The sequence below is a fragment of the Urtica dioica genome, chromosome 6, assembly GCF_054948205.1.
Source record: "Urtica dioica subsp. dioica isolate 48M chromosome 6, U.dioica_male_clone48M_v1_H2, whole genome shotgun sequence".
Classification (NCBI taxonomy): domain Eukaryota; kingdom Viridiplantae; phylum Streptophyta; class Magnoliopsida; order Rosales; family Urticaceae; genus Urtica; species Urtica dioica.
Window position 1 is genome coordinate 10,114,351 of NC_142761.1, and position 23,635 is coordinate 10,137,985.

At 39.6% G+C, this 23,635-nt stretch overlaps 1 protein-coding gene across 1 annotated transcript; it reads left to right on the forward strand.

Annotated features, from left to right (window-relative positions):
• Positions 1-21,920: 21,920 nt before the first annotated feature.
• LOC149393340 (uncharacterized) lies at positions 21,921-22,925 on the forward strand. The gene is made up of 2 exons (XM_089617987.1): positions 21,921-22,289; positions 22,389-22,925. Exons 1-2 carry the CDS (start codon positions 21,921-21,923, stop codon positions 22,923-22,925), a joined length of 906 nt encoding a protein of 301 aa, XP_089474113.1.
• Positions 22,926-23,635: the final 710 nt, after the last annotated feature.

Genomic DNA, 23,635 nt, shown 5'->3' on the forward strand with positions numbered 1-23,635 from the left:
GACAACGGGTTCCCAAGGTCTTAAGAAAACAAGGGGACGAACAACCGGCTCTACTTCGGCAAAAGCAGCACTTGGGGTACCCGATGCGAAACTTGTTAGGTATGACCCAATCAACCAAACCTTCTATCAGGACGTAAGGAAAACAACAAAAAATGTAGGAGTATTCAACAACCGCGTCGGCGTTTTGGTGAAAGTTCATATCCCGGTCACACTTCGTGATTGGAACGAAGTGACGCCCCAGATGTTGGGCAATATTCTGAGCGCACTTCATTTCGAGTACACTTTCGTGTACAAGGATGATGAGATCGAGGAGCTGCTTCCGGCGGATTGCTTTCGTAACCCGCCAAAATATCAGATACGATTAGTCTCATCTGATTGTACTGTAACCCGCCAAAATATTAGGCGGGGAATTACTATCAGGTGCGACTAGTCGCATCTGATACTTTTCCCGCGAAAGTATCAGTCGCATCTGATACTATATATCCCGCTTTAATATCTGATTTTGGAGTATATTTAGGTGCGAATTTTGGTGCGACAAGTCGAACCTAAAATGTCGCACCTGATAGTGATGACTTTCAGGTGCAACAAGTCGCACCTAAAAGCATCAGGTGCGACTATGGTGCTTTTTTTTGTCGCACCTGATGCTATATTATGTACTAGTGCCAACGGGCCCCGGCCCATCAGGCCCGAGCGCCCTGACGCACCCACGGCCAGGCAGGGCCTACGCGCACGCGCCTGCGTCCCCGGCCAAGAGGCCCCGCGCGCGCGCATCCGCGCCCCCGGCCCAGTGGGCCTGAGCACGCTCTCGGCCCTTGCGCGCTCCCGAGCCCCGGCAGTCCCGGCCCGCGCGCGCTACAGCAACCCGGCCGAGCACGCCTGCTGTCTCGGCCGGACGACCCTGCTGCCCCGGCCGAGCGCCTCTGCTGCCTCGGCCGGGCGCCCCTGCTGCCCCGGCCGAGCGCTCCTGTTGCCTCGCCCGGGTGCCCCTGCTGCCCCAGCCGAGCACCTCTACTGCCTCGGCCGAGTGCCCCTGCTGCCCCGGCCAAGCGCTCCTGCCGCCTCGGCCGAGTGCCCTCGTTGCCTCGGCCGGGCACACCTGCTGCCGGGCACGCCGCGCACGGCCAAGTCTCACGCCCGGCGCGCCCCGCGCTAGTCCAAACAACGCGCCCTGCGCCCTCCTGGGCGTTGCGCCTCTCGCACCCCGCTCCCGGCCACCCGGTGGGCCTCAAGGGGGGCGGCCCAAGGCCCCCTCCAACACTATAAATACCCATCCCCCTAGGGGGAGGGAAAGACACACCTTTTCTCATTGGGAAATTCATACAACACTTCTCTCCCACTCGAGAATTCTCTCTTCTCCCATGCTCTTGTGACAATCCAAGAGCGCGCGCTCCTCCTCCCTCGGCTCAGAAATACTAGGACCCCCCTCCACGAGAGGGAGCGCGCTCCTTTTCTGCGACACGAGCTTCTGCAGTACACACTGCTCTCTTGCTTCTTGGCCATTGAGCTAGAACTCCGAGCTACGAGGCAAGCGACCCCTCTAAAGCCTTCACTAGAAGCTACGAGCCGGGTCCTACTCTAAAGCCTTGGATTCTCACGCCTCCGAGCCCAAGATAGCCCTCAACATACAAATTGAACTACGTTCTGACCTGATCCCGACTAAAGGGTACGTAGGCAGCCAACCTTTGGCACGGTCACACCCCCCAAAACACACCTCAGGGTCTGGAGGGTGCAGCTCGGTCTACGAGCTCCCATTTTTGGCCCGCGCGCGGTCACTTGGTCCGGCCTTGGATCGAACCGCCCGAGGTATTTAATCGTTGTTCATTTTCATGCGACAACACACTGATTTCAAAATAATCGGAAAATATTTTGTATTTCATAAAATATTTTTCGATTTAGGGATATATATAGAAGACATTTAAACCTAATTTTTTCAAAAAAAATCGATGCAAAATAACGATCTTTGAAACCACAAAAAGCGTTTTAAGAAACGATGTTTATTGAATCTGAACCAGATAGAAGAAATACATACCTTTTTTTCAATGATTGAGTTGTCTATCTAGGGTTACAAATTTTCAAAGAAAAAGCGAAATGGAAGAGAGAGGACTGAGAGAAAGCGTTAAAAAAAAGATTGGATGTTATATATGAGATTTTATTAAACTCTAAAAGCCCAAACCTAATGCTACTTCTACTCTTAACATATTAATTATTACTATTATTATATTTGTATAAAACATACACGCACTGATCATATATATAAGTAATAATATATGTAAAGTATGTATATATACACACACACAACTTATATATAATATATAACTTAATATATTATACCCATATTTTGTAATCTAAAGAGTATATTAAATTCAAAAAAATATCATAAAGCATACATAAAAGAAAAACTTCAAAAACTACCACATAAATAAATCATTCACTACTATTATACTAAAAAAAATAATACTAATGTCACTCGAACACAATTATTGTAGCCTTTTAATTAAGCTTAAAATTTGGGATTTCACAATCTCCCATACTTATTAGAATTTTCGTCCCGAAAATTAACAAGAAAGTTGAGACGAACAGTAAAAACTCTTAATTGGAAATACTAAGTCTCTTTAAAAAAACTCATCGAAATCTTTAATCTCCAAGATGATGAAATCGATCCTTAGTTTTGACCACTAATTATTATAGGTATTTTTTTAAGCAGTACTATGATAATAATAAAGCATTACCGGATGGTAAGGCTGTACATAAAACCTTTCTAGTTTTCACTAGACTATAACCAAAAAAAAATTTCCAACTCCAACAAAAAAAAGGAGTGAGTAGTACCAGAGTCAAACAATACTAAGGCGTCATAACAGAGTGCTACTACATCTGAGGTACTGGCTAGGGCATCACTTTGGTTTAGGCGTAGATGTGACCTTGAGGTGGTTGTCGTGTTTGAGTTGAGGTGTTGCTTCTAGTCGGCCTCGGAAAATCTGTGGCCCTTCAATTTGAGCTTGAATGAAGTTGAGTCTCCCATTCTGATTGTTCTACTCAAAATTATGCTTCATACAATTTTTGAAGACGTGTCCTGGCTGATCGTACTTGTAACACAGTATACTGTCCATCTTACATTCTCTTAGGCGCATCCTCCCACATATGTTGCACTTCAGAAATGACTCATTTTCTGTCTTGACTTTGTAATTGGCATTACCACTATTTTCAGGATGGCTCTTCTTCTTCACATTTTCATTCTCGAGATATTGCGCCTTGCCGACTTGGTTGTTGAAGTGAGGCTGGTCGGACTTCTTATTGTTGCATATTCCTCTACTTTGAGTCTTCTCTTCCTTTTGTGCCTTGATGTACTGGTCTCGCTCCTCCTTCACTTGAACCTAATGGTATTCAGTACACATTGCACATTCGAGTCAGTCTGCAACAGTGGATGGTGGATGACTTCCACTATCAATTGCAAGAGCTAGTTCTCTGGTCGAAACATTTCCGTCATCTTTCGAACTCTTTCTGACTCGGACGGAACCAGGTGAGGGCATAATTTTGCCAGCTGGTTGAACTTCCTCACAGCTTGAGTCACAGTCATCTTGCCTTGCTTTAACTCCGTAAACTCCTTTTGTTGAGTGTTCATTGCGCGCATGTTGAAATACTTACTGTTGAACTCCTTGATGAAGTCATCCCATGATATAGCGCGTGTGTCTTTTCTAACTGCTACTGTGTCCCACCAGTATCGTGCATCCTTCTTCATAAAAAAAGACGCGCATATGACCTTCTTGGGATTCTCTGCTGCTCCCTATTGTACGGGAAACGGAGCGGCATGATGAGCATCTTGCACTAGGACATCAGCGGCAACTCTGCCTCTTCCTCTACCTCTACCTTGTCCACGAGCAGCTTGAACGTTTTCCATCTAACCAAAAAAACATACGACTAAGATAAAAAAAAATTAAAAAAAAATACAAACTTACTAGTAGGGGGTAGCCGTGCGATTGAATAGCAAAGGGGGTCATAGGTACGTTGCTCTGATACCAACTGTGACGATTCGACTTTACGGACCGTCTTACTTATCTTACTTTTTAAACTTTAGAAAATTCTTTAGAAAAATGGGAGGATTAAAAAAAACACATCGTACAAAGGCGAACCAAAATTTTAAAGATTTTAAAAAGAAACAAAACATTAAGAAAAATTAAGATTGCATTTAAAACAAATTAATTAGAAAAAATACTTAACCAAAACTGAAAAATATGAAATACCAATTTTAAACCAAACATAGCAGCAATAATACTAAAACATAATCCATATTCTAAATCTCAACCAAATTAGAAAACTCTTTGAAACTTCATAACTTTGAAATAATTGAAAATAAAAACTTTAAAAAATCTATTTCTAACAGACTTGTAGCGGAAGATGTATTTCTTAATATCGAAAATAAAACTTTAAACTTTATTTCGTAATAACTTGTAGCGGGAGACTTATTTCGTGAATGGAAACCATGACCCAATCTTCTCGTTATCGACGCCGCTAGTCCGCCTTGCTCAGTTCCTTCAAGTTGTTTACCTACAACACAAACATATATTTTTTTCCAAAGAAGTGAGCTTACGCTCAGCGAGAATAATATAAAGCTCACAAAATAAAAAGAGTAATGCAATGCATGAATCGGTTATTAGTATTTTAAAACTAATTGATGACTTGATCTTTCTTTTCTTGATTCTATCAACTTTTAGTTCGTGGTGCCCCTAGGGTAGTCTTACCAATTTCAGTGTACACTTTAGATACGAAGACATGAGGGTTATAAAGTCCCACACTTCGCTCTATATTTTAAACTTTTTAGGCTCGGCCCGAGAAATTTCCCCATTTGAGCCTCGGCCCGAGAAACTTCTCCTTAATACCTCTCGATGTGATACGACTCCCTTGCTTATCTTTATCTTTTCACTTTTAATATTACGTTACATGCTGATATGACATGTACATAAAAAATTTCAAACATATGCTCATACAATACAATACTGATATGAAATGACCCATTTTCTATCTTGACTTTGTAATTGGCATTACCACTATTTTCAAGATGGCTCCTCTTCTTTCCATTTTCATTCTCGAGATATTGTGCCTTGCCGACTTGGTTGTCGAAGAGAAGCTGGTCGGACTTCTTATTGTTGCATATTCCTCTACTTTGGTCAGGCCTGCTCGCTGTCAAGTAAAGGAGGCTCCCAATCATGCTTATGTACAGTTTTGTGTCAACCGGCTCAGCTCCATCTTCTTTGGAGAGTTTGATTGTGGCAGAGGCAGGAGTCCTCTTTGGTTTCCCAGACGCGAGACCAAATTTCTTCACAAGTTCCTCGGCATACTTGCTTTGGGATAAGAAAATGCCTTCTTCAATTGCTTGATCTGAAATACCAGGAAGTATGAGAGGTCTCCAACCATACTCATCTCAAACTCAGATTGAATTTGATCCACAAAGTGGTCCACCATAGTCTGGGACATCCCTCCAAAGACTATATCATCCATATAGATCTGAGCAAACATCATCTCTGAACCAGATTGTTTGATGAATAGAGTTTGATCCTTCACACCTCTGACATACCCCTTTTGAGTGAGGTATTCTACTAGACGCTCATACCAAGCACGAGGAGCTTGCTTCAGACCATGCAAGGCTTTATGAAGTTTGTAGACATGATCTGGAAACTTAGGGTCCACAAACCCCTTAGGTTGTTTGATGTAGACCTCTTCATTGAGTATACCATTCAAGAACGCACTCTTGACGTCCATCTGGAACAATTTGAACTTTTTGAGGCAAGAAATACCAAGAAGGAGGCGAATGGCTTCGTGTCTTGCCACAGGAGCAAGCTTCTCATTGAATTCCAGGCCCTCGATCTGAGAGTAACCCTGAGCAACCAACCTAGCTTTATTCATTGTGACATTGCCTAGAGCATCAGACTTGTTCTTGAAGATCCATTTGTATCAATAACATTTACCTCACGTGGTCTAGGCACAAGCTTCCAAACTTCGTTCCTCTCAAACTAGGCAAGTTATTCTTGCATAGCAATCATCCAGAACTCGTCACTGGCAGCCTCAGCGACATTCTTTGGCTCAATCCTGGATGTGAAGTACGCATTGCTTATCATCTCTCTGTAGTTCATTGGTTCCTTTCTCCTTTTGATGACTCATTCGTGTAGGTTACCGATGATAGCCTCTGCAGGATGATTCTTCTTCACTCTGCTCGAAACTTCTTTCACATGAAAGTCAAATGTAGCCCTTTCCTCTGCTACAGCGGAAGCATCATCAGTATCTGAGACATCCTCTCGGACAATGATAGGAATTTCAGGAGAGTTGCTAACTTCATCTTCCTCAGAGACAATGTCTTCATCATCAACCACCATATTTCTTGATTCCATAATACATTGAGTCCTTTTGTTGAAGACTCTGAAAGAAGCACCACTAGAAGTATACCCAAAGAAGATGCCTTCACACTCTTGGCATCTAACTTCTTCTTGGGTTCCCTGTCAGCAAGGACAAAACATGTACTGCCAAAGATGTGAAAATACTTAACATTGGGCTTCCTCCCCCGCCAAATTTTATAGCTGGTGCAGGACATGCTGGGACGAATAGACACGCGGTTGTGAATATGGCAAGCACTATTAACCGCTTCTGCCCCAGAAGCGATAGGGTAGAGATTTCGCATGAAGCATAACTCGAGGCATTTCCTAAATTGTCCTATTTTTTCTTTCCACAATGTCATCCGGCTGAGGAGTGATTGGAGCTGAGAACTATTGCATGATCCCTTGAGAATTGCAGAACTCAAGAAATTTGTTGTTCTCAAACTCTCTTCCATGGTCACTGCGAATCTTCATAATCTTCTCTAAAGAGTTCTCATTCTCTCGCTGCAATCTCAAACTCGGAGTATGGAAAGCGTCAAAGGCATCAGACTTTTCTGTAAGGAACTCAACCCAGGTATACCTTGAGTAGTCAACAACAACTACAAGGATGTATCTTCTGCCACCAAGACTCTGAACATGCATGGGACCCATGAGGTCCATGTGAAAAAGCTCCAAAACACAAAAGGTGGTGAGAAAGTCAACTTTCTTGGGTGACACACGAACTTGTTTTCCAACTTGGCATTGACCACAGACCCTTTCTTCTTTGATCTTGAGCTCGGGTAGACCTCGAACAGCCTCTTTGGACACAAGGTTGTCCAAGCTCCTCAGATTCAAGTGCCTGAGTGTTTCATGCCAGAGATCAGTGATATCAGTTTTGCTTACAAGGCAAGTAGAAAGAGGATTCGAAGGAGAAGACCACAAATAGCAATTGTCAGCGGATCTCAGTCCATTCATGTACACTGAGTTGTCCTCGCGGGTGACAAAACAGTCATTTTTGGTGAACGTGACCGTTAACTCTTGGTCAGTACCTATAGAGCCACCTCCAAAAGTGACAGGTCCCTTAGAGCAACTCGTTATGTAGTTGATAAAGGAGCCGTCTCCTGTCATGTGTCTTCAACACCCACTGTCAAAATACCAGTCCTCTCAAGAAGTAGCCTTGAGAGAGGTGTAAGCAAAAAGAGCTCTATGATCTTGCTTGATCCTCCATGCTTACTGAGCTGAAGAGTGAGGGGACTCCTTCTCAGATCGTTCCCTCAGGTCCACCTTCAACTTAAGAAATCTGCTATGGGCATAGAGAACATTTTGATCGGTGTTTTTCTGTTCTAGAAATCTGCCATACAATGAGTAACAGAACGGGCGGATTGTTGTCAATGGTGCCCACAAGAAGAGTTATAGTCTTTACTTTTGTACATTTGATGTAATAAAGTCTCACGAAGACTCTTGCTTGTAATTTCTTATTTATTAATAAAAGATGAAACGTTTATTAATTCTTCCTTGTCTAAAGCTTTATGATAAAACCTTAGTCTTTAGTCCATAAACAAACCTAACAACATATGAAGAGACAAATGTAGATTTGCATGAACAAACTCTTCATGGTTTGCTTAAAACAATATATTCGCAATCTAAGGATCAAAGGACTATTGATCTCAGTACGATTGTTAGGAGAATCTATGATGTCTGGTTATGTGACATTGAGAGTTGGGGACTCAAACCATTTAACCTCTTATGTCTCGAGGTCACTACGTATGAATTGCATCATGCTTACCTCGATCCTGAAATGAGACATGCCGTTTCATAGCTTACGTATTCTCATTTAAGAAAGTCAGAGTTCGGATTCACTATGTGATTCTGAACATGACCTATTGGTGAAGTACTAAGTTATGAAGATGTCATGAGTAACTTTGTGAAGATCTCATAGATATGGAATTCATGTACAAGATTGTTGAAATGTAATGTATATCACATCATGCTTTGTTTCTTGGAATGTGAATAAATGAACTGGCCAATGTCCAAACTGAGTCTTGACTCTTTTGGATGAAACAATGTGACTTGTTAGCTACTCCTCAATACATTGTTTCTAACTTATTCACAAGCGACAAAGGAGTTGAGGAAATAACAGCTAGAAGGGTAAAAAGGTAATTTTGTAAATCCAGACTAGCTGATGATATTCATGAAGGGTAAACATAGATAATATTCACTAGATAAACTCATCACAATTTAGTTGAATTCTTGAGTAGAAAATAAATTCATTTGAACCGAGAGATTCTCGGTGTCAACTCTTTAGTGGAGTCAGTTGACATTAAGCTAAACTTGGAAAAGGTTTGTGAACTTTTGAGTCCAAGTATTTGAGCTCAAACTTTGTTCATTTGGATCCATGAGGTCACTATCACAAATCATATCGATTAGGAATAGTTAAACTAGAAGCCAAGTCAAAACAAGAACGAGACAAATTTTACGAAAATTGTCTAAAGGGTAATTTTGTCTTTTTGGACATAGGATGAAATGAATGTCAATAAATTTTTTGACATTGTCATATGATGACATATTATCACTTGGCCATAACAAGTTTATTGGGCCTTGTGGATTTATTTCATTTTATAGAATTTTACTTGAAAATTCTTAATGGGTCTTTCTTATGTTGTCATGAACAAATGAAGAAACATCTAGAAGCTCCTTCTAGATGCTCTTGGCCGCCCAACACCCAAAGAGATTATTTTGTGCATTAATGTATGAAGATACTTGCCAAAAGAAAAAAAGGAAACAAATTTCCTCTATGAGGAAAGGGGGATTTCGGCCAAAGCAAGAGGGGAAGCAAAAGAGGAAACAAATCCAAGGCTTCTAGAAGCCCTATTTGGCCGTGCGAATGAGGAAGGAAGGAGAGCAAATTTCGCTCATGAATATGTGATATTCTATAGAAGAGGAAACTACCTTATTGAAGGTAAAACCTCTTCTATAAATAGAGCCCTCATTCCTCTCATTTTATTCACTCCAAAGTTTTAGAGATTGAGAGCTTCTCTCTCTAGCTTGGTCGCCCCCGCTCCCTTTCTCTCTCTAAGTTTTCTTTCATTTTTGTTTTGGCACCTAGGTCCACATTTGATCTAGTGTTTTATCTCTTTGACTTTGAGACTTGTTCTTGAGTCGTCGTGTTTAAAAGTGCCCACACACTAATTCCTTTCTTTCTCGAGTGATTATTGTGATAGAACCTTTCGTGGTTGCTCGAGTTCCCGAGGAAAGAAAAGAGACGTGCTGCGAGGGGAGACGAACGTTTCGACCATCCTAAGGCTTCTCAACGTTCAAGCTTCTCAAAGGTTAGTAAACATAAAATTCTCATTTATAGTTTTAATTTATATGTACTTGCTCTTTGTCTAGGTTAGTAAAAACGTTTTACTTGTTTTAAAAAAAAAAAATTAAATTCCGCCGCTTGCTCGAAGCGTTAAATCTTTTCTTAAGCCTAGATCAATTCCAACACGGATATGTCCATATTTTCCACAAAAATGACATCTCCAGTCAGTTTTAAGAGCTGACCTTGGTAACACATGACTTGAAGTCTTTTGAGATGTTGGAGACACATTTCGCACATTGACAACAGGTACTTGGGAAGGAAATACAAAGACTGATTTCTGAGAAGAAGAGGAACCAAAGAGATACCCAAGACCTCTATGTCTATATGAGGGCTGACCTGTCTTCAGAATTTCATTCAGGTTAGAGGTTCCTGAGTTAAACATCTGAACTGACTTGGTCGTATTCCCCAGGTCAGCGTTGAGTTTAGAGATTTGCTTCTTCGGACTCCCAATGACCTCGAGCAGATGAGATTTCTCACCCAGAAGCGATTCAATTCTTGTCTTCAGCATCTCAGGAGAGTCTTTCTTCAGTTCTTCAATCTCCTCAAGCAAGCTGGTTTGCTTATATTCCAATTCTTCTGTCTTCAATTTGTGCTTGAGGAATGCATTAGACTCATCTGCCCACTTGACAAATAGATTCTTGTAAGCCTCTAGTAAGACCTCATCACTTAATTCTTTCTCCACTTCTCCAGAACAAGACTTAACACTTTCAGATGATCCTGTCTGAGACATGATGACTTCATAGGCATGCAGAAGAAATTTGTCACTAAGTTCCCCACTTCCAGCTGACCTAAAATCATTTGAGCACTCAGAAGGAGCCAAGGCAACTTTCCCTTTATTCTCCTCTGATGGAACCTCCTGCATGACAGAACTTCTTGCCATGAAGGCAAGAAAGTTGTTGCATCCTTCCTCTCCGGCATCACTACCAGATTCGCTTTCTTCATGGCTAAGCGTGGAATTGTAGTCCTTCTGCTGTCGTCTTAGATAGTTTGGACACTCAGCTTGGATGTGACCAAAACCTTCACACACTCTCTGCATTGAATGCATTTTCCTTTAAACGCATGAGAGGTTCCCCAATCCTCTATTCCCTTTCTGTTGTAATTTCCAGGTTTATGCCCCTAGGATGTCTTCTCTTGGTTGAAGGGTGCAGTTAATTGCCCTGAGAAGTTAGAGGATCTTTTCTCGAACTTTTTTATAAGCTTCCCATAATTCTTGACCAACAAGGCCAAGGACTCCTCGTAAGATTCTGATGATGTCTCAGCTTGAGGAGACAAAGATTCGGGGGCAGAGGACTTGAGAGCAGAGCCCTTGATTTCTTCTCTGAGGACCCTGAGAAAGACATCTCGTAGGTGAGTAAGGACCCAATGAGTTTATCCACCTTCATTGCAGATGTTTCATGCACTTCATCAATGGTGGTCACTTTGATCTTGAATCACTCAAGAAGAGATCTCAAGATTTTCTTGACGAGCTTGGCATCCGACATGGGTTCCCCGAGAGAGTGAGACTCATTACAAATATCTCTAACTCTCACATAGAACTCACTGATGGTTTCATCCTCATGCATTCTCATGTTCTCAAACTTGGTGGTGACAAGTTGTAATCGAGAATTTTTTTTACTTTATCAATCCCCTCAAAAGTTGTTTCAAGGATATCCCAAGCCTCCTTGGCACTCTCACAAGTATTAATCAACCTGAACACATTTCTATCAACACCATTGTAGATGGCATTGAGAGCTTTGGAATTAAAGAGAATGGTTTCATCTTCTGTGGGACTCCACTCAATCTTGGCTTTCTTTACAAATGTAACACCATCCTCCAGTTAAAAGACACTAGATGTGGTAACCACAAGTAATAAAAGCAAGTAAAAGACACTAGAAGAGGTAACCCAGTTCGGCCTCAATTGCCTACTCTGGAGGGATTTGAATCCCAGTAAAAAGTGTAACTCCACCAGACAATAGGATGAGTACACACGGGAATACAATGGATGATCACCTTCCACCATTCCTAACTCCAAGCTATTTCCATGGAGTCACTAAACTGGGCTCCCCCTAGATTTGAGCTCCCCTCACGTTTCACTCTTACACTTTCTGGTGTATCAATGAATATCAATAACAACAGTAACAACAACGACTATAAAAAGCTAGGTTTGTCGCTGATAAATATCAAAACCTAGAAAGCAAAAACCCACACACTTTTCTCTTGAAGAGATAATTTCCGCGTGTAAAGTGTGTTGCCCTTCCTAGGGTAAGATATTCTCTTTTATAAGAGACAGGAGACAAGAATGTCCTATGATAAGACACCAGGACAGATGGCACACATTGGGACGAGGACAGACAAAAAGCTGTCAGGGAGGCCACGTCGTATCCTGGCATATAAAGTGACGAAGGATGTTCAATGCGATGCAAGAAACAATACTAGGAACAATATAGTTTCCTGAACCAAAATTCCAACCTCCATGTAATAACACATTTAATGCAATTTCATACTGATTCCGTCAAAGTAGTCAATGTTTCAAGAGAAACCTCATTATTGATGGAATGGTTTGTCACCAATCTTGAAAGACCACAAATGAGGTTCGGTATAGATTATTCGGGAGTCCTAACTTGAGAGCTTTAATTAAAATTAACACATTTGATTAATAATGTGTTTACTTAGGTAAGTCATCCTGGAAAAAAGGTCAGTTATAAAATAAAGTTGATATAAATTGTCAAAATAAGAGCAATGAACACTAATTTTTTTTTTTTTTTTTGGGATGGTTAACCAAAGTGGTTTCCTTGGCTACTACAAATTGTGGATTTTACAACACTTAAAAACTATTGTGAAATGATTTTACACCACTTATGTACCGTTGTGTAATCCAGTGTTGTAGAAAGATTCTACAACACTTAAATAACCGTTGTAGAATCTTGGGGATTCTACAATGCTTAGCTAACCGTTGTGTAATCCAGTATTTTACAACAGTTAGCTAAGGTGTTATAAAAGCTTTTACAACGGTCCTAGACTGTTGTAAAATTCCTAAATTTTTTCACTTCTTCGCCGCAGCGATGTATAACTCCCGCCGCGGCGAGATCTTCTACAATGGAACTAGTATGCATTGTAGAAGATCTCGCCGAAGCGGGATTTATACATCACCGCGGCAAGGAAGTGAAAAAAACAAGAGAAATAGCTCATCGCGGCTACGTGCTATCCTTTCCGCGGCGAGATCTTCTACAACGCATATTGGTTCCGTTGTAGAAGATCTCGCCGCGGTAAAAATTATACATCGCCGTGGTGAAAAATTCCTTTTATATATCCGATTATTCGCCGCGGCGACGTGTACATCTCACCGTGGCAAATCATTACACAACAAGACTAGTCCCGTTGTGTAATGATTGAACAACATGTATCCAAATCGTCAAAAAAAACATTCATACTATCACAAAAACCTAACTAAGCAGCGCATTCAATAAACGTTTGTACATAAGTCACCCACTCTTCTGTTACTCTCTCTAAATCCTCCGGTGTATATGATTTCTTCGATATTAATTTTCCTACACCATTACCAAAAATAATATCCCGTGTATAAGAAAAAACGAAGTACCCGCATTCCGTGTTTCTGTATTGTTTCGGAGCATTGCAAGCTTTGATATAGGTTTATTGGCCGTTAGTTTGGGCGTCTTGATGCTCAAGCTTGAAATTCACAAGAATCCTATCACACGCAAAACATAAGAAAATAAACATTACAATGACATAAAATAGTTTTAAAAAAAAATAAAACTTTACCTCTTTATCAATTTGGTTAAATCGGATGGAATTTAATTCCTCAGGGGGTGGAAGAACATTGCGCTATCTTTCCAAAGGTCCATGACAACGAGCATCCATTACGCGTTTATATTGTACGGCATCAAAACTAGTTGACCATTTTTGCATTCTCGTACCACGTTTCCAACGTCCTTGACTCGTTTGGACAAATAACTATCTTTGTTGTTGGTTTTGATGTGAGAGCTTATCCCCGGATCTATAAAACAATAGTCTTGACTCTTCCGCACTTTTTGTAGTTTTGAGTGTAGATAACTAGGACAAACAAGTATTGAATTAATCAAAACATTTTTTTATTTAATATTCATATTTGAAAAAGCATATAAAAGAAATACTTACTCTATGTAAATTGTTATGGACGCCGCGCCTATTTCCTCGTATAGAAAAAATTCAAAAATATCATCAAACCCTACCGAAATGAGCTAGGTTCTAAATTCATTTTCCTCTTTTCCTAATTTTTCAGCGTCTTCTTCGTCTCTTCGACTTCTCGGACAAGTTTTCGGCAATTTTTACATTTTCTAGCTTTATCAACAAAGATTTTAATTGGGTAAGATTTCTAATCTTTCTGGTTGTTCATACGTTCATTACTTTATTTTGGTTTTATTTTATTCAATATGGATATTAAGCTGTTTAAATTTGTTTGTGCTTATGTGATGCTCGAACCTCATGTCATTCCCCAGTTTCTTAGGGTTCTAGTCCTCGGTTTTCATTTCATTTGTTCGGCGATGGGTGGTCGTAGATTACCGGATTTGGACTTTGATTACAACATGATAAAGAGATGAGAACCATATCTCAAGATGGTTATCCTTCCACGTAGGAATTCTGTCTAATTTTTTGGAGTCTTCTCTACTACCATATACCAGGGGTCGGATAGGATCAGCCGGTCATCGCGATTTTTGTAACTGAGGTTTATCATCGGCCACCAGGAATTTTCGAGTCCGAGACCAGCAAACTTAAGGATAGGATTTTCATCCTTCATCGCTATTGTGTAAGAGCTTGATCCTTCAGATTGAGGGCAAACATAAGGATCCGGGACAAGGCTCGGAACAACCTTATATGTCCGCTACTCATTCAAAGTACGCGGCTTCTTATAGTCTTATAATACCCAAGATCTCTCTGACGAGAACTAGCGGTCAGACCTTTGGAGTAGACGATGTGCCCGATGAATCCGAGGATGAGGTTTTTAAAAGACAAGAGGGTCAGTGGACAGCCTCTACGTGGACCTCCTGAGTATCAGATAAATATCTTAAGATGGTCAAAATGGACTTCAAGATTCCTGAGGGTATCATCCTCTCAGTTCTGGAGGATCTTGAGAGAGCGTGTTTTCCTCTTGAGGGCAAAGTGGCTTTTAACTGGGCCATTGTAGCGGTGATCAATGGGTTTCTTGTCCATCAGTTGATTGCTCAATTTTTGTATCAAATCGGATGTGCTCCTACCCAGTTCGTTCCCAATCTCTACCAAGTACTTATCGGGATGAATGAATTGCGGTATAAATTTTACGAAACTTTCTCTACCTTGGAGGATTTTTTGTTCTTCTACAGCCTGAGGACTAGTCCTGACCAATCCAGCTGATACTATGCGGCAGCTCATCAAGATGTGGATAAGTTGATCGTGGATCTTCTGAGCAATCAGAAGAACTTAAAAGATTCTTACGGGCGGAGGGAGCCTAGATTTACACAAATTTCTGATTCCCACCAAGTTTTCTACTATTTGTGGGGCGTGGAGCATTTGGCTATGCTGAAAGAAATTTTTGGTTGATATACATATATTTGTTTTTTCTTTTAGTTAAAACCAATTCGTAGATGCAGGTCCCTTGCCTTAGCATATCAAGGAGAGTTATCCCATGTGCTCTGAAATTCTTGCGCTAATATAGAGACGAGCACAAATCGTTCACCAAGAATGCAATATGACACAACTAATGTTAAGCGTCGGAGAGCGCCAGGGGAAACCCCTCCTCGTCCATCTAGTTCACGTTTTTTGTCCCTTCAGGCGAAGACCATGACGAACACGAAGAACCCGAAGATTGTGAGGAACCCGAAGAACACGATGTACTCGGAGGACTCTATGAACACGAAAAACGCGTAGAACCTGGAGATCGTGAGGAACCCGAAGAACACGATAAACTCGAAGGACTCGATGAATACGAAAAACGTGAAGAATTCAAAGATAGCTAAGAACCCAAAGAACACGATGCACCCGAAGAACTCGATGAACGCGACGAACCCGAAGAACTCGATGAACGAGACAAATGCGAAGAACACAAAATCAAACTATTGAAGAAGTGACAAGACGGAGGCGATGAGAATAGAAGAACTTCACCACACTCAACTTACGAGCGGTCATAGGGTCCGGTCCTAGATCAAACCACGGACGATTCTAAGTGTCAACCCTAAAAACGCGGTTAACAATAAAATTATATATGCTATAGAGATCCATCACCTTGTAAGAAAATGAAGAAAAATATATTTACATATCTCATACTACTTTTTGGAATATATATATATATATATATATATATATATATATATATATATATATATGCAGGCAACCAAACATTAAGCATATTTGCCATAAACTTATTAAGCAAGTTTTCTCTAGTCATTGTTACACATAACTTAAGTCGATTTCGTATTAATAAATCATGTTACGTGATCATTAGAAGAAAATATATTTATTTATGTTGGATGATGAGATTAAATCATTTAAAAGAAAAAAATGAACTCTATTTATACCGTTCCTCAAAAGGAGAGGGTTTTCTTTCTTTAATTGTTACTTTGAAATTATCACTTACGTGATAACTCCTCATTTATTAGATACAATTTTTACATACCTATTGTTAAATCAAATATCGTTTATTAAGAAGTATATGATCATGTATTAATCAAAACCCATGCAAAAAAAGGCATGCGGGTACCATTAGATTTTTAGGAACACAAGGAAAATGCCATTCTTCGTCAATACAACATACTTTTATTAGAAAGCATTTATAACTAGATTATATACATGAATTAAGATATCCTAAAATATAATTAGATCATTACTATTACTATGCATGCATGCTTATAAGATCAACTCAATTCCCATGCCACAAAAGGGAATGGAAAGAAAAAAGGCTTTCAAAAACATGGAAAATATCATTCGTCGACATTAATACAACTTGCTAAGAAGGAATTTATAATTAGACTATAACGAATTCATTGAGATATGATCAAAAGTTTAATTAGATTATACTATGCATGTTTATAAAATCAAACCCAAATCCTATTATAAAAGGAAGGGGTTCTAAAAGATTTTTAAAAACATGTATGGAAATGTTCTCAAAAGTTTAATTAGATATACTATGCATGTTTATGAAATCAATCTCAAATCCTATTATAAAAGGAAGGGGTTCTGAAAGATTTTAAAAACATGTATGGAATTGTTCTCAAAAGTTTAATTAGATTGTACTATGCATTTTTATAAAATCAAACCCAAAATCCTATTATAAAAGGAAGGGGTTCTAAAAGATTTTTGAAAACATGTATGGAAATGTTCTCAAATGGCTAAAAAAACGAATTTTATAATAAAAGGCAACTAGATTTTCCCTCCATGGTTTGGGCATATTTTTTAATAAACTTATCTTATTATCATCATTATTCATTTAACATGATTGCGAAGAAAAAAGGGCGATATCTGTCCAAAATACCAAATAATTAGGTCTGTATGAAAACCGAAAAATGTCAACAAAAAAAAATTATATATTTGAAGGTAAATGAAAAATATAATTGAACATGAAAAAATCAATATTTTATAAGATAATTGGAAGTGTTGGAAAATACGATAAAAAATTAAAATATCTAAAATGTTCACAATCTTGTTGGATGTGTTAAAAACATTAGATGAAAAATACAAATAAAATCTTCTCTTATAAGAACTTTTTTGTTTTATTAAACTATCGGAAATGTATACTGTTATAAGGTAATTTTTACCATATACCGAACAGGAAGGACAAGGTTATTCAGTGCCGTGTAACAAGTAAATTTGATTGAGAAGAGAGCCGACGACAAATAGAGAAACGAACAAGACCATAAGGTCCAAAGTTGGCCGAAAAAAACTGAGAAGATCGGATAAGGTGGTAGACTCAAAGACTTTTTTTTTTTAAGATGAACTTCAGTACAAGGAGTAAATTAAACGTACTATGGAAATTATGTTATGGGTGTGTGTTCGCACGTAAATATGTGCAGCCATCTTCATTCTTCTTGGCATTGTGATTCAATATATATCTATTTACTTAACATATTTGACTAATGAGTACTATGCAATTATTCTAATGCCCATGTTTGTTTCTCCATTAAAAAGTCAATGGAGAGATTGTTGTTATGTGATTGGCTATTTTTGATGAATGACAAAATTGTTCCAAGATGTCTTGCATGTTTATAACATCTTGGAAAAGTATGTTAGCCTGATTTCCAGATAGTGCCACATTTGATTAGCAGAGTATTTTGTACAAGTTATATTTTAACGACATTCGTTTTTTATTTTATCTTCATCAAATCAGTTTTTTGGCGATCTTCTCCGAAACCTTAGTAAGACATCATTTCAATTATAACATAGATATTTTACCAATACGAGCGTTTTTACGCATTAATAGTTTTCAAGAAGTGTTGTAAGAGAAAACTAGTCCTATAATTGTCCTATATAGTTAGAGAAAAATCACACAGAATATCATAGAACTTAAAACTAGTTAATAAATATGAAGAACGTGACCATAGTATCCAAATAATTGTCGAAATAATAAATTCGGAAATGATCACAAATGATTGGTACGAAGTCTCAAACTTGATAGTTAACAAAGAACCAATACATCCTGGGTGTGATCAATCTACGAAAAAGTAAAATGCCGTAAAAGACATGAGAATAAAGAACAACTTCCTAATTATCAAACGCACGACTCGTTGGAAATTAAGTAAATAAATAATATTTATTTACCTGTGTATGGCTGATTTGTGGCAACAATTTGAGTGGGGTCCACTCATCGGATTTGAATAATTCCAAGTGATACGGATTCCTCGTAACGAGGGGTATAAAATTGAATATTTGTTTGCCAAAATCGGACCTAGGATGAATGAGAAATTGATGTTCAAAGTAGGTTAAAGAAACACATTTATGTTGTGTTGTGGAAGTGTAATACCAAGAGTCCCACATTGGGTGGGGATGTGTGTTGTTGTAGTGTTTAAATACTATCCTCTTTAATTAGTGGATATCCAAGTGCAAGAGAGGAGAGTGTGTGTGGGTTAACCCTTAACCCCTCACGCGCACCGCCGCCGCTGAGCTGAGCTGAGCCGGGCCGGGCTCGGGCTCGGGTTTCGGGAATTGTCTCAGTCTTGGGATTTCTTTTTATTGCAAAGTTCACTTCCAAAAAAATGTTTTAATTCCATATGTTGGGAATTGTCGTGAGGGTTAATGCCACCTTTATTCGTGGGGTTAATGATGCCACCTTTACTCGCTCGTGGGGTTAATGCCATAAAAGGCTTAAATGAAAAACGTTGAACGGTTTTGAGAGCGTTAATGGCTGGTAACAGCCTCATCATGAACGTTGAATGCCTTTAAGGCTGAGCGGTTTTTTATGTTTCAAAACCAGACCTTTTGTTGATCCTTGGCCTATATAAAGAGGCTTCAGCTCTCATCCAGGACACACAGAACAAATCCTTCTTCCCCACTGTTTCGAACTCTCTCTTATCCAGAAAAATTCTTTTTTCTTCTCTCTTGGTGATAGTTTCGCACAGGTCCTAGTTCGCCGAGAGTCAAGCTATTGGTACTAAGCTTGCCTCTGTAGTCGTTGTATCCTGGGAGGCTTTCGCTCACGTATTCCAGCATCCGTGGGAGGGCGATAAAAAGCTTCAAGGAAACCGTCCAACGGGCCTCGACTGTTTCCTTCCATCTTCTCCGTTTTGTTTTCCGGTTGTAAGTGTGGAAATCCAACTCAAAACCAATTGGTATTAAGTGGAGGGTCCCAACCAATATATAAACAGATGCCCATTTACACACACAATCAATGTGGGACTCATTTCCCACTTCAATACCCTCCCTCACGCGTAGCGTGGTCGGGCAGGGCAGAAGAGTAATCCCACTCACGCATGAGTGGGGCCAAATATGCGTATGAACGGTCAAGGCTCTGATACCATGTGGAAGTCCAACTCAAAACCAATTGGTATTAAGTGGAGGGTCCCAACCAATATATAAACACATGCCCATTTACACACACAACCAATGTGGGACTCATTTCCCACTTCAATATTAAGGTTTAGCCGGTTTTTATTTGTAATTTGTTGTTTCCGTTTCATTTTCCTTCCATGCAATTTATCTTGTATTTTTGTCAATATTAATATAATATTGCTAACACGACTCATCATAATATTCATCTATCTTTAGTATCGTCATAGATTCTTACTGTCTTTTCTTGCTAGACTCTTCATTTTCTTGAGTCACCCAAATCGGTGTAATTGAGTTCTTTTCACTGTAATAATTGTTCTAACATTTTGTCATTAATCAACAACTACTATGCTCGTATTCTGGTAACACTATATATATTTATCTAAGAAAGGTCATTAGTTTAATATATACTAACACTAATTACAGATAAATATGAACATTAGTTTCGGTATTCTATATGAACATTTGACTTTAATAAATATTGGCAATATAAAAAAATTAAAAAAAAAATTTATTTACATTAATCAAGTCCTCAATATGGTAGCCCTTCTATTTATATATGTTAACTAGTATCATAGCAACAGAAAAAGCGTCTCGTACACGTTAACCATAATAGCAGAAAAAAAAAAACAAAACAAAACAAAAAACAAAAAAAAAAAAAGACTCAACTTATATTATAACTCATCATTGTTATTTTTGTTGAAAAGTGTCGGTTGGAATATTAGAGAGTTTTGTGGATAATAAAGAGTATTTATTATCTAATAAGTTGCTGACTTTAGGCAAAAATTTGAGTGGGTTTCAGTCGTGGGAATTTGATAATTCATTCGTATTATTCTTCCTTGCGAAATGGGGTATAATATCGATTATAAGTTTGCCAAAATTGGAACTATAATGAATGAGAAATTGATGCTCAAAGTATGCTCAAAGAACACATTTGTTATGTGAAAATGAAGTAAAGTTCAAAAGTCCCACATGAGTTGGGTAAAGTGTGTTGTGTAATGTATATATATTATCATCTTTCTTTAGTGGATAAGCAAGTACAAGAGACGAGAGTGTGGGTGGGTTAACTCTTAACCCCTCGCGCGCACATACAGACACATGTGCGCCGCCGCCGAGCCGAACCGAGCCGAGCCGGGCCGGGCTCGAGCTTGGGTTCGGGAAATTTTTATTGAAATTTCCACTTCATAAATTTGTTAATTCCACAAATAACTTGTGTTGTTATGGTCGGAATTAATTTTGTACCGTTCATGAATGCATACATTGATCCTAAGCGGTTTTGAGCTGAGCAAACGTTTGTATCCTTGTCATTAGTGGGTAGTATTAACGTTTGTTACCGTGTCATTAGTGAGTGTTAATGGTGGTTAATTGCCATAATGGACAGACGGTTTGTGTGAGGCTAGAGGATGTAACCTCTGAGACCTTGGCCTATAAATAGAGGCATCTACCTCTCATTCGAAACACACCAACACACACAGATTCTCTCTTCTCCTTCTCTCCTCTTAAATTTCTTTGTTTTATTTTGTAGTCGGTGATTAGTTCTGTTGTAGTGTTTAGTTCGCCGGAGAAGTTCGTTTGGTGTACTGTTCTTCTTGTCTTCCGCCCTTGTATCCTGGGAGGTAAATTGCTCGTTGATTCTGACACCCGTGGGAGGACAATATTACTTTAAGGAGACCGTCAAACGGTCCTCGGCCTTTGGTTTTCCATCTTGTTTTAATTTTCTTCTTCTCGTTCATAATATTGTTGTGTTGTACTTTATTTATTTTAATATCAAAGTTGTCGTTTTTTATCCAGAAAATAAATATTATTTAAGTAATATTTCTAACAATCTTAAAGTAATAGTGTGTTCTTAGATAGCTTGCTCGTGGAAGAAGGTTTAAAATATTTTTATTATTTGTGTTGATCTTTTTCAACGGTTTTATTGACTTGGCTGCTTTCTTTTGTAGTAATGGAAAACAACAACAACAACAACAACAACAACAACAACAACAACAACAATTTGAACGGAGTGGATGCGTCGGGGAATCCGATCATCCGGTTGCCTTCCAACATTGAGGTGTTGACGACCAACGCTATGAACCCGAACATCGTGGCACAACCACAAAGCTCGGCGGAGGCTTCGGCTGGAAACGGACCTGCGGGTCTCTTGTTCACTCGATGGCGGCTATGGCCGTGAACGGACCCGCGGGTCATGTTCAAAATGCGGGCGCGTTCGAGGGCCTCTCGTAATGATGCCGGCTGAGAAGCCGGGGAAGTTCGATGGCTTGAACTTCAAAAGATGGCAACAAAAGATGCTATTCTATTTGACCACCATTAGTCTTGTGCAGTTTTTGACCAACGATCCTCCGATTCTCCAAGAGGACGAGACCGGTCCGAAAGTGAAAATGGCGTTTCTCGCTTGGAAGGATTCTGACTACTTGTGTCGGAATTATGTGATGAATTGTCTAGCAGACTCCCTATACAACGTGTATAGTTCCAAGGCGTCTTCTAAAGAGCTTTGTGAATCACTCGATCGGAAATACAAGACCGAGGACGCGGGATCGAAAAAATACATCGTGGGCCGCTTCCTCGAGTTCAAAATGGTGGACAATAAGACGATCGTGAGTCAAGTGCAAGAATTGCAACTTATCTTTCACGAGATTCAAGCCGAGGGAATGACCATTAGCGAGTCTTTCCAAGTTGCCTCCGTCATGGAGAAGCTACCTTCGGGTTGGAATGAATTCAAGAACTACCTTAAGCACAAGCTAAAGGAAATGAGTCTTGAAGATTTGGTGGTTCGCCCTCGCATAGAGGAAGATAACCGTGGCTTTGACAAGAGGTTCAAAACCACGTCCGAGAGAGCCAACATTGTCGAGCATGGTGAAGGCTCGAAAGGCAAGAGGTCCTCCAACAAGCTTGAGGCAAAAGGAGCTGCCTTCAAGAAGAAGAACCAACAAAAGTTTGTTGGGAAATGCTTCAACTGCGACAAAGAAGGCCACCGCGCCGCGTATTGCCAAAAGCCGCAAAAGAAGAAGAAGAGTGAGGCCAATGTCATCGAGACCAAGGGAGATGACCAATTTCTCGTCGCCGTGGTCTCCGAAGTAAACTTGGTGGACTCAAACCCCAAGGAGTGGTGGCTAGACACTGGTGCTACCCGCCATGTTTTCTCCGACAAGAACGCGTTTTGCTCGCTCGACATGCGCCCGACTTGGCCACCTCCGACGTCATGGGGACGGGCCACGTCATCCTCAAAATGACCTCGAGGAAAGAAATGAAGCTCACCAATGTTCTCTACGTGCCCGACATTAGGAAGAATCTTATTTCTGGAACTCTTCTTTGTAACCATGGGTTTAAGATGGTGTTTGAGTCTCAAATGATTGTTCTTAGTAAAAATGGAATGTATGTGGGTAAGGGTTATATCAAAGATAATATGTGGAAGATGAATGTAATCGTCATTATTGGCAAGAATAATAATGAGAATGCATCCTCTTCTGCTATGCTTGAGTCATCTAATTTGTGGCATGGTAGACTTGGTCATGTGAATTATGACACTTTGCGCAAATTAATTAATTTGGATTGTATACCAAAATTTAATAGACTCTAAACACAAATGTGAAATATGTGTTGAAGCCAAATTAACGAGAACATCCTTTCATAGTGTTGAAAGAAAAAATGAGTCTCTTGAATTAATCCATACCGATCTATGTGATTTGAAATACATGCCTACGATAGGTGGTAACAAATACTTTGTGACCTTCATTGACGATAGTACAAAGTTTTGTTATGTGTATTTTCTTAAGAGCAAAGATGAGGCAATTGAAAATTTTACCATGTACAAAGTGGAAGTTGAGAATCAACTTGGTAAAAAGATTAAAATGGTACGAAGTGATCGTGGAGGTGAATATGTGGAACCATTTGGCGCATTTTCTGCACAACATGCTACTCATGAAGTCACTCCACCACATTC